General features: G+C 34.4%; 1 protein-coding gene across 3 annotated transcripts in view; it reads left to right on the forward strand.

Moving 5' to 3' along the window:
• LOC149795516 (cGMP-specific 3',5'-cyclic phosphodiesterase-like) overlaps nt 1–17,898 on the forward strand; it is a 412,811-nt gene that overhangs the window by 89,499 nt on the left and 305,414 nt on the right. For all 3 annotated transcript variants that reach the window (XM_089965316.1, XM_089965315.1, XM_089965317.1), the window contains exons 3-4: nt 10,547–10,705; nt 17,761–17,850. In XM_089965316.1, the coding sequence (XP_089821442.1) occupies nt 10,547–10,705; nt 17,761–17,850 (249 nt within the window). The remainder of the gene's footprint in view (nt 1–10,546; nt 10,706–17,760; nt 17,851–17,898) is intronic.

Consider the following 17,898-nt stretch of genomic DNA (forward strand, 5'->3'; position numbering starts at 1 on the left):
TTTAAATTTGTTGTTGTTGTATTTTTATAAACTTCAATTGGATTTAACTGCCCTCAAACAAGTTTTCATCTTGTTTTCCATTTTAAAACATAATTTCGCTTTTCTCCTGACCTGAATTTCCTCGATATGGACCCATTTTTTAATATCGTCTCCGAAACTTTATTTAAAAATAATTCTCTATCCGGTCCCATTCCACAACGAGCTTTCAAATAAGTATTTGTTCCGTTTATTGTTTAACAGAGGATCGTTGTATAAAGCTTTCTGATTGGTCAACATTTTGTAATTGCCCAATGAATCGTCGCGTAACAGAAACTGGTGGGAAAGAGCATGTTTGCTAAACATGGTGATTCGAATTTTCGAGCGGGACGAGAGATTGAATAACCATTTGAAAAATGTGTGGCAATGAGAATACCTTGAACGCAAATTTGATGGGAACATAACTAGTCAATCTGTATGAAAACTGAACGCCAGGACAAGCATTTTGCTTTTTGTGCCATAAAGAGCTTTACAGTAGCGGCTAACATGTTAAATAGGACAGTGAATTGAATCAGGATGATTTCGAAGTAATATACAACTCCAAACTGATTAACTTCAGAATTTAAGGAGAGACAACGTGTAGATCACTGGTGGGAATTGTTGCCAGATATCCATGTCTATCAAAGATAGTCATATCTTTGCGGAATTTTCTTGGCTGAAAAGTAGAATCTACTTTCAATCTCGTGAGGCATTATTGTGTATATTATCAAAACATTCATGGTCTGTTGGAATTCAGTGTAAAATAAGAGTAATTATATCATGATAAACGTTTGTCATGGCTGCTTATGGAACAAGGACTAATTTGAGAGACCACAACAGCATCATAGTTTGTGCAATCAAAAATCCAGTCTACAGTACCAGTGACATATGGCAGGCTCCTAGCTTTTCTTCTTCTCATAAACAAATTGTCTCAAATGGATGCTTTTCTGTAATTTTGCATTATTTTCACGGCTGAATTTTTCAATGCAGATTAATATGTTATATTCTGTACATGTTAAATGTGTTCACAGATGCCTGTGCATATATGTTCCAGGCTTGATACTTTCATTTTTAAAACCACTTAATTATTTAGTGTCAGATACTTCACATCATGTTGTATATACTGTATATGTTGTACATCACAGATAGAAGGCCTCAAGGTAGATTAGTTCTGTAACTAATTGAATTACCTTCTCTAAATAAAGTCATTATTATTAGTATTAGTATTAACTCCCATTTCTCTTCCCTTGGATGTCATATAATTACAACATCAGTATAATTGTTTTCATGCACACTTAAATATCACCTTGGTTGATAAAGTCCTGTTTAATTCATATCCATTATTTCTTTGAAACCTGCTGAAATGTCTGAAACACTAAAAAAAACTTCAGTAAAATACTACATAATGATCAAAATTTTAGTGAAATCTTACAAAAGTTTTAGTCATTTTTTTTTGTGAAACCTCACAAATATTTCAAAGAAATTTGAGTTAGACCTCAACATAATTTCAGTGAAAGTTTTGGTCAAAATATGTGTGAAATCTCACCAAACTTTAAAGTGAAATGAAAAATACTAAGTGATGCCATGTTGGATTAGATTTTGTATGCAAGAAAGAAAACGGCATTCCCCCTTAGGACAAGTAAAACCTAAATCTTATTTGATAATGTCTGTCAAAATAAAATTTATGATCCATTTTAAATATTACTGTGAATATTTATCATTGATTCCCAATAATATCTAAAAATCATTAGACAGTTTAATACATAATTGAAATCTGAAGTATATTTTTTATGGTTTAGGCAGAAAATGCTTAAAAAACCTGTCTGAAATCTGCATTGACATTTTCATTATTGGATGGGGTTTCTGCAGGTATTTCCAAGTAATTAGGCAGAAATAAAGATTCCGCCTAGTAACAGTAATTTCAAGCAATATTCCACCCTAAATCTTCCTAAAAGTGATAATACGGGGAATCTAGGCTAAATAAGCTAAATAAACAGATTCCGCCTAGTAGACGGAATAAACATATTTCACCTAGTAATAGACGGACTAATTTGAATATTTCGGGCTGTATTCCACCCTGACTCCGCCCTGAACCCACCTAAAATTTATAATAAGTGGACTCTAGGCTTTAACCCTTTAAGCCCCGATCCCGTCTGTAGTCGTGATCCGGTTTCTGCATTCAATGGCCGATCCCGCCTGTACTCGTGATTTTTTTACTGCATTCAATGGCCGATCCCGTCTCCAGGCGTGATGAATGTGTGTTAGATTCAACGTCTCTAATTGGTTACAAATGTTGTTTATCCAAGAAGTAAACAACTATTAAACCAATAAGAAATGATTTTACTTTCATCTGTGTAAATTTGAATTGTTCAGAAGCCAAGGGTTACCGCTTGAGAGCAGTTTAACGCGGTCTGTTCATGAAAAGTCGAAAATGATGGCAGACGTAAGAGTAATTTTTGATGATGATGAGAGCGAAAATGAGGAGTTTCTCGGGTTTGATCTCGAAAATATTGAGCAAGCAGAGGAACGTTATGCTCGGCAGTTGGATATTTTGCGAAATGTAGATTTAGAATCGGATATAGAAATTTCTGAGATTGAATCGTCAGAAGAGGAGGATGCTGATAGCGATGATGATATATTTCTTGCTGATCTAGCAAATTGGAACGATCATCTTCGACCTGTCCAAATTGTTGATTTTATTGGGCCAAATCCCGGACCTACAACAAAAATGGACAAGGAAAAAAGAGAAATTGATTTTTTTCATTTGTTATTTCCAGAGGAACTGTACTCCGACATTGCAAATGAAACTAACGCATATGCCCAAAAATGCATATTAGTGTCACCAAACAAAACGTGGTATCCAACAACACCAGGCGAGATAAAAGCTTTGATTGGGGCTCATGTTGTTATGGGAGTTCTTCCAGCACCAGCCCAAGATATGTATTGGTTTAAGGATAAACTTTTCCATCCTTCCTGCATTGAACTGAAATTTAGTCGTACAAGATTTGAAAATCTGCAAAAATATTTTCATGTGACTGACACCAGCAGCAACCCACCACGAAGAGCACCTGGTTACGACAAACTGGCCCATGTTCGACCAATATTGGAGTGTATTCGCAAAACATGTGCTAGAGAATACAACCCACATCGTGAGGTGTCCATTGATGAAGCAATGATTGGATTTTCAGGACGACTGGGATTTAAGCAGTATGTTCCTTTAAAACCGACCAAGAGAGGCATCAAAGTATGGGTTCGAGCGGATCCTCATAATGGTTATGTTGGGGACTTTCAGGTTTACACTGGAAGGAATGACAACAATCCAGAATTGAATCTTGGACAAAGGGTTGTTCTTGATTTGATGGAGCCTTTGTTTCATCTTGGACATCATGTCTACATTGACAGTTTTTTTACATCTCCAGACCTATTTCTTGAGCTTCGACAAAAAGGTACGTATGGCTGCGGAACAGTTCGATCAAATCGAAAGGGTCTTCCATCTGGATTACACAAAATAAAGCTGAAGGAGCAGGGCCAAAGCATAATCAAACAGAAAGGAGACATGACAGTTACAGTTTGGCGTGACAAGAAGAATATCACTATACTGTGTACCAACTGTGACGGCGAGGCCACATCTGTTAGTCGGAAGCAGAAAGATGGTTCCATCAAGGATATTCCATGTCCACTGCCAGTCCGACTGTACAACATGTACATGAATGGAGTAGACCATGCGGATCAAATGCGAGCAACTTACAACACTGGTAGAAAGTCCATGAAATGGTGGAAGTATCTGTTTTTCTTCCTTTTTGACACTTCAATAGTAAATTCATATTTGCTGATGAAAGAATCAGGAAACCATAATATCGTCACCAAAAACAACAAGGAAAGAGCTAGAACCCAGTTGGATTTTAGAATGAATCTGGCACATCAACTACTTGGAGACTTTGTAGGTAAAAGGAAAAGGGAAGTATTAGTTCAATCCCCAATTCAGCAAGGTCAACATTGGCCAGTGGTCATGCCAAAGAAAAAAACCTGCAAAATGTGTACCCTTAACAAAATTCGATCTGAACCAACAACTGGATGTGAACAGTGCCAAATAAATTTATGTGCAAAATGTTTCAAACCATATCACAGTTTAAATTTTCCAGGTTTATTTCAATGAAATTAAGGGCTGGTGACGTGATATTTCTAAAAATGTGGCACATAATTTTGTAAATAGTATATAAATAAGTTGTGAAAGACCTGGACAAATCAGAAAGAAATAATCACTGTGTAGACAAATTCATTGGGAATAATTTGTGAAAATTGTTTGGATTTTTATTCGATACAAGAAGAGAAATTAAGGTAAGAGTGAATACATGTGCATGATATTTACAAAAAATACATCACTGTGTAGACAAATTCATTTGGAATAATTGGTGAAAATTTCATGGATTTGGATTGGATAGAAGAAGAGAAATTAAGGTAAGAGTGAATGCATGTGCATGATGTTTACACAATTTTCCAAACAGGTAAAATCTCTCTGGGGCACAAGCAGCTAGACACAGCTTAGTGCTGCTGGGGCATAGCAGCAGTGATACTGATAACAGGTCTGGGGCTGAATGAGTTAAGTGAAATCCGCTTTAAAATTCCACCTGGAATCTGGTTCAAGTCAGGGCGGAAGTTTTCGTACAGGACTGTAGTAAGGTAGAGCTATCAGTAATATGCTGTAGGTATTGATTGATTTTGTTTATTTAAGTAGATTTTAACTCTTGATTAAATACTTTATTTTTGCTTAGTGGAGATGAGGAAAAGTAGACTTGTTTTAGGATAATGGCGCCAATAGAATAAGATTGTTTGTTGTTAGTTAAGAGAAAATAGAAAGACATAAGGGTAGTGTTAACAGTAATGAGTTTAAATACTTCAAAACAGCACAGAGAATGCAATTGCCGTGGGCTTAAATTATATTACTATCTTACCGTGTGTTCCTATCGTTCCTTTGTTCGAGAGTTCCTTTGTTCTGTGCACTTGCTTTATTCACAGTTTGGCAGGTTGCTAATCTTTTCCTCCTCTTAGTATTATTTCTTTGTACTTGTTTTCCTGTTTCTTTATTCTAATTTTGGTAATTGGTGATTGTGGTGGCTGCATTCAGTAGAACTTTTAACATTGTACACCAAGCCGGTTTTACAGAGTAAACAAATCAAGCAAATTCAGAGATAGTGTTCAAACTTGACGTTGTGGGAATAACGTCACTAAAAAAAAAAACGTTAGTTTACATATGATAGTTTTCCATTCTATGTAATTCTGATTATATTTAAAGCATATTGAAACAATTGTCACAAAAACCCTACACAATTCTCTCTCGGCAACATGGTGTAATATTCGATAACAGAACTGTATCCATTTGTGAAGCAACTTAAATAAAATTTGCAAAAATGTCAGAGCTAAAATATACGTTTGTTCGCTGTGACATCAGAAACGAGACATCCTACTACTATTCTTTGTATGAATCTTTTATATACTAATTCTTTAAGTCCTGTGCATTTTAATTGTAGCAGTAGATCAGTTGTTCTTTTTTTTAAAAAAGAATTTGTTGTCCAAAGACATCTATCTTATATAAATTTTGCATTATGTATTTGTAGAAGGCTTAATGGAAGATTGGTCAGCTGACCAAATGAGCTTCTTTTAAGTCATCATTCTTATTCTTCTTCTTATTAATTCTGATAGTTCATAAAATAACTGTGTACATGCTTTTCTAGTAATTTGGAATGGAAGAATCGATATTGATCTATAATTATTTACATCCTCTTTTGATCGAGCCTTATGTAGGGATATTACATTGGCAGTTTTCCAAGATTTGGGCAACTGACTAGTTCTCAAACAGATAAATTGGCATTTTGTGAGTTCATTTCAGCATGGTATGCCTGATCTGACATGTTTTTGCTACTAAATACAATTTTCTTTTGATTTTCTTCTTTCATGTGCCTCAGATGTTAGGCAGCATGTGATTTCCTACATGTAATAAATCACAAACATCCCAGTAAATGCCTCATTCTTTAATTAGAAAAAAATTGGGCTTATCGTTATTTCAGTAAATCTATCACATTTACCAATGCAGTAGGGAATTTTGACATGGGTTAGCAAGTTTTGCAAATAACTGGTCTGTCTAACCAGAAGAATTAAGAAAATTATTTCTATCATTGCATGTATTATAATTATCCACAGCAGTGTTGTTTTTTTAAGGCAGAAATACTTCATTGTTACTGGCAAGTGCATGAACTCGTATTGTACCATAAATAATTTGATAAACTTAACTTTTTAAAGTTTTGTTTAAGGACATTAATTAGTCTTCATATTATTTAAAATATTATCCAAGAATCTTCGTTGTGGAAACCTCTGTTTTTTTATAACATAATATTTATTGAGCCCACTTTGATGATCACTTTGGCAGCAATGTTTGCCAGTCCTTCCATATATTTTCAATATGACCCGTACAAAATTTTCCACATGGAATGAATATGGAATCCATACGTACTTTTACAGAAATATCCATATGGACATTTCTATTCTATAGTTGAAATACTCTTATGGATTTCAGTGTATCCATATGGAAATGTTATGGACTCCGTACATACACCGTATGGAAAATCTCATGGAATATGCTAATTAGTCCATGAGATCTATAGCTTGTCCATTTGGAATAAAATTAAAATTCCATATGGAATCTGGGAATAATCCATATGGAATTTGTGAATAATTCATATGGAATTTGGCAATACTCCATATGGAATTTGTGAATAGTCCATATGGAATTGGCAAATATACCATATGGAATTTGTAAATAGTTCATATGGAATTTGGTAATAGTTCATTCCATAACAAAATTTCGAGGCCTACTTAACCCTTTACCTCATAGAGCATAGTGACAAAGTGCAGCACGCTATAAATAGAACACCTGTTACATTGTCGACAGCATATGCATAGGCCTGCCTGTGAACTATTAAGCAATGTAGTATATGTTACGTTTAACAGCAATTTGAACCATTTTACATTTTTGGTACACATCTATTATATGTGGAAAAATTTAAGAGTAAAGTCTGATTGTTATAGCTGTGCAATTATTTTTCACGGAAGAATTTTTTATGTGCTTTAAGATCTTGAGAGAACTCGTTCACCGTCATGTCAGTCAAGCTGCGTGACCAACCGTAGCTGCCATTTCCCATACTTGAAATTTACATGGTTTTCGTCTGCATCTACATCACTAAGTCATCTGAATTTGATAATTAATAAAAACTGATTGCTGTCTACATCAATATCAGAGCCTTTACCAAAGTTATTGAATCTTTCATAGTTGTGATTCTAATCGTGAAAACTTCGTAAGTACTGAATGAAATCCACGACCACCATTTTGGAGAGTGGAGATTACAACCCAGTTACTTTAAATAGCAGATATCGACCAGTGAATAAACAGCGACCACGTGATCTGGTGTAATTGTCATTCACAGAAATGATTGTAGTATATAATAGGGGGGTTTTCCCCAAAGGTGGCGCTATGAAAACCAACTCAAAATGGCTGATGTTTACAGCAGGCATCAAAAGTCGCTTCCATGTGAATGGAGTAGAGGCGTCAAAAGGTGCTTACATGCAAATGGAATAGAGGCGTCCAAAGACGCTTGCATGAGGTAAAAGGTTAAGGCGATTTCAAACGGGTTTTTTTTAAGCGTTTTGTCTAAGCCATAAAAAAATCTGCTTCAGTTTCTATTAAACTGCCTAATGATTCTTAGACATTATTGGGAATCAGTGATGAATATTCACCACAATTTTTAAAATGGATGATAAATTTTGACAGACATTATCAAATAAGATTTAGGTTTTTCTTGTCCTCATTTTCTTTCTCGCATACAAAGCCTAATCCATGATGGCATCACTTAAGTCTTTTTTTTATTTCAATGAAAAGGCTGGTGAGATTTCACAAATATTTGACTAAAACATTTGTGAGATTTCACTACAATTTTGATCATTATATAGTATTTTACTGAAGTTTCAGAAGTTTTTCATACATTTCAGAAGGTTTCAGATCAATAATGAAAATATGACTTAAACAGGACTTCACTAACCAAAGTGATATTAAATTTGCATGAATTTTTTTTACAGATGATGTAATTATATGACATCCAAGGCTAGAGATATGGGAGTTAATAATAATAATAAAAATAATAATAATGACTTTATTTAGAGAAGGTAACTTAATTACAGAACTAATCTACCTTGAGGTCTTCTATCTGTTATGTACAATATTTACAGTATATACAACATGTGAAGAATCAGGCTTGACACAAAAAAATTAAGTGATTTTAAAAATCAAAGTATCAAGCCTGGAATACATACACAGGCATCTGTGAACACATAAACATATATAAAATAATAATCTCCATTTAAAAATTCAACTGTGAAAATAATGCAAAATTACAGAAAAGCATCCGTTTGAGACATGAAAAGAAGAAATTCAAAAAGCCTGCCATGTCACTTGTACTGCAACTTGATTTTTGATTAATGATACTGTTGTGGTCTCTTGAATTAGTCCTTGTTCCATAAGCAGCCCTGACAAATGTTTATCATGATATAAGTACTCATATTTTACACTGAATTCCAACACACGTAGAATATTTTGATAATATACACAATAATGCCTCACAATACTGAACGATGATTTTAGGTGTGGACCAAGAAAATTCCGCAAAGATATAACAATCTTTGATAGACATGGGTATTTCGCAAGAATTCCCACCAGTGATCTATATGTTGTCCTCCTTAAATTCATCCTGGAAGTTAATCAGTTTTGAGTTATTGAAATCATCCTGGTTCAATTCCTTGTCCTATTTAGCACATTAGCCGCTACTGTAGAGCTGTTTATGGCACAAAAAGCAAAATGCTAGTCCTGGCGTTCACTTTTCATACAGACTGACTAATTTACGCTCCCATCGACTTTGCATTCAAGTTATTCTCTTTGCCGCACATTTTTTCAAATGGTTATTCAAACTCGTATCCTGCTCAAATCGCCATGTTTAGCATTCCCGTCAGTTTCCGTTAAGCAATGATTCATTGGGCAAGTACAAAATTTTGACCAATCAGAAAGCTCTTTACAACTATCATCCTTTAAATAATAAACGGAACAAATACTTATTAGAAAGCTTGTTGCGGAATGGGACCGGATAGAGCATTATTTCAAAAAAGTTTCGGAGACGATATTAAAAAAAGGGTCCATATTGAGGAAAATCAGATTCAGGTCAGGAGAAAAGCGAAATTCTGATTCAAAACAGAAAACAAGAACACTCGTTTTAGGGCAATTAAATCCAGTTGTAAGGTTTAAAAAAATACAACAACAATAACAAAATTTGATAAAGAAATATAATACACAAAGATGTGGAAAGAAGTTATTGTTCCCAAAATAAACAATACAATTACAGCTATCAGAAACAGGGAATATAAATGCTGCTGAAAATCAATCAAATTATACAAGAAACAAAAATAAATTTTATATCTTATTTATAATTTTTTACTAAAATGTCAGTGATATTACAATCACAAAATATCACTATATTTTTAGAATTGTTGACATGCTGTCAGTGAAATTTCAATCACAAATTCCCACTGATATTTTCAGAAATGTTGGCAGAGTCAGTGAAATTTCAATCACAAAATTTCACAGATATTTTCAGAAATTTTGGTAAAATCTCCTAAAATACCATAATTTTAGTGAAAAAGGACCTTTAAGAGAATGTCAAGAAATGTTCATTGATTTTGCTGAAATTTAAGTCACATTTTCACAAGGGTATGATTTTTGTAGAGCATATTGTAATAGGAAGCCAAGAAAATTACTTTTCAGCATAAACATTAGATCAAGCCCAAAATCCACCTTGCACCAAATTTTCTAAGTCCAAAGATTCATCTATACTTATACTACCAGATATTAATTTTCTGATCATGTTTACATTTTCCCTACTTTTTTGGTCATGTCTTTGTTTTTAAACATCTGTTGAAATAAATTAAAGAAAACTGACATTCATTTGTTTCTCCAAATTTGTACGAGTATATAGTCATCCTTCCACATCAGCTACACTGACATATACATGTGCTTTAACTCTCACCAATATTTCTATTTGAATCAGATAGTTTAGGTTATTAATTCTTCAGAGAGTATTTTCCATGATGCTGTAATACATGAGCCTGCTTTCCATATGGAAAAAAGTGCTTATGGATTAAAGTTGCAACTTTATTCCATATGGAATTTTCACTTGCTGTGAAGTACTTATGGAATTGATAGGGAATAAATTGTCTGATTCCATAAGTTTTTCAGTCCATATCTCTTCCATACGGATTCCGTAAGTATTCCATATGGAGTCCATGAGAAATTCCTGTACGGGGACAGATTAACCTCAAAATTGCATTTTTATTTTTAGTTTCCACTTTTGCTTTTTCTATTTAAATACTTACATTACTGGCTTGACAAAAGGAGGCCTTTTTGTGCACTACAACTCATTTACCTAATCATTTTTAGGATTCAAGGTTTAACCAAGACGTAGACAAGAGGACTGGGTATAGAACACACAGTATTCTTTGCATGCCAATTGTGAACCATGAGAATGAGGTAGTTGGTGTGGCACAAATAATCAACAAAACCAGTGGAACTCATGAGTTTACTGCACAGGATGAACAGGTACCATTAGTGATTAGTGATGAATTTGTATTATATTGATCACATATATAGGATACATGTATCTGGGTTGTAAAATCAGCTAAAACGACCCAGTCAGGTGAGTACTAAAAGTTTTACTCTCTCAAAATAAAAATTTCCTTGACCAGCAAGAAAGTTAAAGTTTGTGATGTTAATCAATGAAAGGACTAGGTTCCCTTTCCATTAAAACTAGTCCTGCATCAGGTTTTAATATTTTTCAAAAATGTATCTGCCTTGGTACTTGATAGAACTTATATATATATATATATATATATATATATATATATATATATATATAGAGAGAGAGATATTAGCCTATGCTGTATTTATTTGTGTGCAAAATGATGAATTACATAAAGTGGAAAAACTCAAGTGAGACACAAAAACCAATGTGTTTCCCATTGCACTGGTTTTAAGGTATTTAAAAAAAAAATGTTACATATATTTTAACATATATAATTTACATACAACCTCTAAATACTGAGCAAAACTGGCTCAAGTAGATGCAAAGATTAATTTCAGCAATGTTTTGTTGTTTTATTATGTTTTATTTCGAGCTTGGTGGAGATTAAAGGGTGGGTAATGAGAAATGGGGAGTCAGCCAGCCAGAAACACAGTATTTGTTTGCCCTGATGTGCATCATTGTTCTGTATACAGTGGTCCCCCCCCCCCCATGAAAGCCACCTCCTCTCAGACTAGTGGCCACCCACTTTTATGGCTAGAATCCCTTGTCTGACAAGTTTATGTTCACATTCAGTACCCTTCAAAAAAGGCTACCCCTGTAATGTGACCAGCAGGTCAGGATATTGGCACAAAACTATAAAATGTACCCCTTATAAGCAGCTATATTTTATTTTAGTACGTGTCCAGAACCAGTATTTAATTCATATGGTAAGGTAAGTAATCTTTACTGCTGTCTATTTCCTGATGTCAGGTTTTCGTTATTGAGGTGGTACTCTACAGTTGCGTGTTTTGCAGAGGGTTAGAATTATAAAGAAAAAGAATGTCCCTGGGTTTCCCCATTGGTTATACTGGCTATTAAAAAAGACGTGTCTCTTAGGTAATATTGTTCAAAGAACCTTTAATTCTCTTTGTTTTGGTGTATGATTGTTGGGTATAATATTGGTTATAGAGTATACAGCTTGGCCTTACGCAAGATGTGCACCTTTCAAAATTGCTAGCTCCGCTTGGTTGTTTTCACTTCCTTGATTTTATAGGTAAATTGTATATGAAAAAGCCAATAACTTTTTCACATTTGATATATTTAGTAATTCATCCATTGCACTTTCAGAACCTTGTATTGTTTAGTTGGGCAAAATTCATTTTCCTTATTTTTTAACAAGTGCTACAGATTGTGTACTTTAGAGTTATTCAGGCTGATTTTTTTTAGCATCAGGGAGCAGTCATTTTAGTTAGCAGTGTACTTAAATCATGTACAGTTTCCATAAGTACAATATCCAAAGAAATGTCAGCCACATTAAATCAAAGTAGCATAGAGGTATGCCAACATTCTCTCCAATGTGTATGTTTCAAATGCAAACAAATTCACCTTACATATGTCACCCTCTCAAAAGTACATAATAACTGGTGAGTGCCCCCTGAACCACTAAGGTTATATCATTAACCCTTACCTCATACAACCGTCTTTGGACGCCTCTACAAAAGTTGCATCGAAGCGACTTTTGACGCTTCTACAAAAGTCCCATAGAAGCGCCTTTTGACGTCTGCTGTAAACATCAGCCATTTTAAGCCGGTTTTCATAGCGCCACCTTTGGGGAAAACCCCTTATTAGATACTACATTCATTTCTGTGAATGACAATTACGTCAGATCACGTGGTCACTGTTTATGTACTGGTCGATATCTGCTATTTAAAGTAACTGGGTCGTAATCTCCACTCTCCAAAATGGCGGTCGCGGATTTCATTCAGTACTTACGAAGTTTTCATGATTAGAATCACAACTATGAAAGATTCAATAACCTAGGTAAAGGCTCTGATATTGATATAGGCTGCAATTAGTTTTTATAAATGATCAAATTTAGATGACTTAGTGATGTAGACACAGATGAAAAACGTAAATTTCGAGTATGAGAAATGGCAGCTCTACGGTTGGTGACACGGCCTCACTGACATGACGGTGAACGAATTCTCTCCAGATTTTAAAGCACATAACAAATTCTTCCGTGATAAATAATTACACAGCTATAACAATCGGACTTTACTCTTAAATTGTTCCACATGTAATAGATGTGTACCAAAAATGTAAAATGGTTAAAATTGCTGTTAAACGTAACATACACTACATTGCTTAATAGTTCACAGGCAAGCTATGCGTATGCGGTCGACTAGGTAACCTGTGTTCTATGTATAGCAAGTTGCACTTTGTCACTATGCTCTATGAGGTAAAGGGTTAATGCCAATGTGTACTGGAAATGGGGTCTGCAATGTTGTGATAGAGTTTGGGGCTTCACACAGTCAAGATTATAACATGGTCAACATAGGCTAAATATAGATATCAAAATGCTAGCCCTGGCGTTCAGTTTTCATACAGACTGACCACTTATGTTCCCATCGACTTTGCATTCAAGCTATTCTCATTGCCGCACATTTTTCAAATGGTTATTCAAACTCGTATCCTGCTTGAATCACCATGTTTAGCATTCCCATCAGTTTCCGTTACACAACGATTCATTAGGCAAGTACAAAATTTTGACAAATAAGAAAGCTCTTTACAGCAATCATCCTTTAAATAATAAACGTATCAAATACTTATAAGAAAGCTCGTTGTGCAATGGGACCGGATAAAGCATTAATTTTTTTAAAAATGTTTCATAGACGATATTCAAAAAAGGGTCTGTATCGAGAAAAATCAGATGGTCAGGTGAAAAGCAAAATTCTGATTTAAAACCAGTTTTAAATTAAACAAAAATACAACAACATTTAACAAAATTTGGTAAAGAAATGTAATAGAAAGATGTGGAAAGAAGTTACTGTGCCCAAAAATAAACAATAAAATTACAGCTATCAGAAACAAGGAATATAAATGCTGCTGAAAATCATTCAAATTTTACAAGAAACAAAAAATAAATTTTAATATATCTTATTGATACTTTTTACTGAATGTGAGTTATATTTCAATCACAAAATATCACTATATTTTTAGAAGGAGGTTCTCTGTGTTTGAGAAGCCATTCAACTTCCCCATTTAGGGAGATGATGGAAAGGTCCCTAACAGCATTCATGCTCAGGTAGTGGGTTGCTTCTTCCTGTTGGCAAGGTAGAGCACTGTAACCATGGTTTTGCTCCCTCCTGTTAAGGAGGTAGAGCACCATGATGACGTGTTGTGCCCTCCCATCAGGGAAGTAGTGCACTGCAATAGCAGGTTGCGCCCTCCCTCTAAGGAGGTTGGGTAATGTAATTGTTGGGTGCAACCTCCCTGTTGTTTTACTGCCCAAAATAACTACATAGTCACAGCTGCTCGCATGGCGTACATAATTAAGAGATTAGTGTAAGGAGTGGCTGGCTTTTTTGTCATGGTAATATGACTGGGTGGGACATCGAGCTACATGTCTGTAGCATGATGCCGAGTGTTGGACATTGCTTTAAACTGCCAAACTGCAGACATATCGATATGACTGAAAAATTGTTAAAGCTTTGTTATAATTCCTAATTACATACACACATGTACATCAGATTGCTATTTAACCCTTTACCTCATACCTTAACAGTGTTTCCCTTTACGCACATTTGTGCATCAGGGACACATGCATCAGAAAGTTGATGCACACGTTTTGTTGCGATGTGTTTTTTTTTGTGCAAAGGGTTCACATAATGTGATCAGGATTTATTTAATATCCAATGCTTTGGATGATGGATGGCATTGTGTATACTTCGAGCATAGGCATAGTCTGGTTCCCTGCTTTGTATGCTTTCAGCATTGCACTCTGCTATTCATAAGGCGGAGTGCAGTACAGGGAATATATAAAACATGTATGCTGCAGACTATCATAGGCAATGTTATGATGGAATAGCTTCCCCTAATCTCGCGAGCTCTCATGCAATTTCCATCGAGCTCAGCAAGATGTCGTCCAGATGTTCAGTCTCAATGCTTGTTGCACTAGATTGTGATCTCCAGATTAAAATGACGTGCACTAAGAATCATTAGCAAAGAAAGTGAAAGAAGCAGAACACAAAACGTTTTTCATAATCATGCTGGTTTTACTGAGAATTCTAACTAGAATATTTTGCTAATATAAACAACAACATTCACATCATTGAAGGATGAGTGTTCTTGTGGGCCATGACAACAACTCGGCAAAGCTATGACCATCATTTAAATATTGCTGCCTCATCTGTCACCAAAATTTGGGAAACTGCAGAAGTAACTCTTATTCACAAATCTGTTTGTAAGGATGAAGCTAATAACTACCAGCCAATCTCAATACTACCAAACTTGTCAAAATTGATTGAAAAACATGTCCATGACTCATTCATGTCATATTTAACCAAACACAATTGCTGTTGCACCCTAATCAATATAGCTTTATACAGAAACATTCATGTGAGCTTGCCTTGATCTACCTAACAGATAAATGGCTTCAAGCACTTGACCAAGCTAGAATAATAGGATCTGTATTTGTAGATTTCAGGAAAGCTTTTGACATGGTGGATCATGAAATTCTTTTGAAGAGACTGAAAATCTACTAATGTGATGAAAACACAGATGGTTTACTTCATACTTAAGTGAGAGAACACAACATGTATATATAAATAATGTTCTGTCTGAACCTGGAACAATTAGAGATGGAGTTACCACAAGGCTCAATTCTAGGTCCATTACTATTTATTTTATTGATTAATGACCTACCGCTTTTACTAAGCGACTCGATATCATCTACAGATCTCTATGCAGAGGACACAAAATTGTCAGACATCCAAAACAATTATGCATAACTTGAAATTTCTTTACAGAATGCACTAAACAAACTGTTTGGACAACTGGTGCACATGCAGTGGCATGGTGGTAACTGGTCAAACTAAAATATAACTTATCTCAACATAGCATAAAAAGGACAAATCTTGATAGTGATGGGCTATGTTTGACATGGAAGGATAAAAATTTGCAAATGGTCTGTCATGATAGACTACTTGGTGTTTTGGTAGATAAAAACCTATCCTCAATTGACTGAACATATCAAACATGTCATTAAAAAAAAGTCAATTCAAGTTTATGGCTTCTTGGTAGGATAATACATTTTCTCACTGAAAGGCACAGAAAACAATTTTATAACAATTACATACAACACTATTTAGATAACTGTAATACAGTATGGGGTAATTCAGATGATAACAACAGCAAAGCTGGCACATTTTCAAAAAAGAGCTTTTGGGCTAATATCAATCCAGAAAGAAAGCAATGAAAATTTACCTATTTAAGACCAAATCCATTTGAGAAAAGCCAAATTAATGTACAGGATATTCAATAATAGTGCTCCTGAATATGTATAATCACTATTCCAGTTCAGGCTACTTGGCAATACTCCCCACCTGTGATCCAAGTCTACCAAACAGCATAAAATTCCCAGAGCAAATAAGGAATTGTTTATAAAAAGTTTCCATACTATGGAACATTGTTCTGGAATTGTATTCCAGTTGAAATTAAAAATGCCCACTCTCTTTCCTTCTTCCAAACCCAACACATCCAGTGGCTTCAGAGATGCAGCTAAAATACATTAATGCCTTTGTATGAGGGCCTCAAGGTATATAGTTCTCAGCTAATTGTGTTAATCTCTTTACATAAAGTCATTATTATTATTATTATTATTATTATATACATGGGTATCTGGCAAAAATATCATCACTTCCCCAGCAGTGAGCTGTACATTGTCCCTCTTTAAATTTTAGAAGGGAATCAGTTTTGAATTGTATAACTTCCAAATTATTCTGGTCTAATTGCATCTCATTTGGTATCAGGCTGGTAATAGTAGTTAAATCTTAATGGGGAAAAGTCACAAAATGTTAGTCCTGGTATTCATTTTTCTGGTGTTCATTTTACTTAAAAATTGACAAATTACATTCCTATCAGCTTTGCATCATACCATTCTCATTTCCACACAGTATTCCGTGTCCTGCTTCAACATTTGAAATGCCATGATTGACAATCATGCTCATTCACATCAGTTTCCATTACATGAATATTCTTTGGGCAGATTCAAACTTTGACCACTTACTTATTGAAAGGCATTTATAGTGACCATTGGTTAAGTAATATATATTTGGGAATAATACTATTATAATGATCATAGCAATATGGTATGGACAGACTATTATTTGAAAACATGATGAGAGACAATATAAAAAATCAGTTCATATTGTGGAAAATTGGATTCAGGGCAAGGGAAAAATGGAATTCTGCTTCAAAATGGGAAACAGTTTTATACTTGGAGGGCAGTTAAATCCAATTCAAGTTAGGAAAAGGGGAAATGTAGAAACAACAATAAAATTGGAGCCATTGGAAATGAGAAATGTTAAGTTTTGCTGAAAATAGTTCAGAATCTACTAGAAACAAAAAATAAATTCTGTTAAGATGAATTTAAGTTATTTTTATATCATTAAAGTGCTGTTTCTAACTCGTACTTTTTCAGTGAAATTTCGTTGAAATTTTTATCCCAAAAATCAGTGATATTTTCAGAAATTTTGGCAGAAACTTTGAGAAACTTAGCTGAAATGTATTCACATTTTGAACTAAGGTAAGAAATATAAATACCCACTGCTATTCTCTGCTTTTTCACGGTGAATTTTCAGTAGAATATATTTTGTTTATTTGTATGTGCTCACTTTATGCTTATGCAATTACTGCAAGCTTGAAACTCTGATTATAAAATAAATCCTTCTTTCTAATTGAACTCGGATTGTGCATCATATACTGTAGATATTATACAAAACAGAAGGTCTCGTCGTTGATTGCTTTAACAAATGCAGTGACCATCTCTAAATAAATTTATTAATGTTATTATTATTGTTATTATTATTTTCAGGTCTTCAGGCAGTACCTAATGTTCTGTGGTATTGGATTAACTAATGCACAGTTGTTTGAAATGTCAGTCCAAGAGTACAAAAGAAATAAGGTAATCTTTGTAATAAAATTTTCTATCTTGAGCACCTGGCAAATAGAA

This window comes from Sinohyriopsis cumingii, chromosome 7, assembly GCF_028554795.1.
Source record: "Sinohyriopsis cumingii isolate HCF-2022 chromosome 7, ASM2855479v2, whole genome shotgun sequence".
NCBI classification, from domain to species: Eukaryota; Metazoa; Mollusca; class Bivalvia; order Unionida; family Unionidae; genus Sinohyriopsis; species Sinohyriopsis cumingii.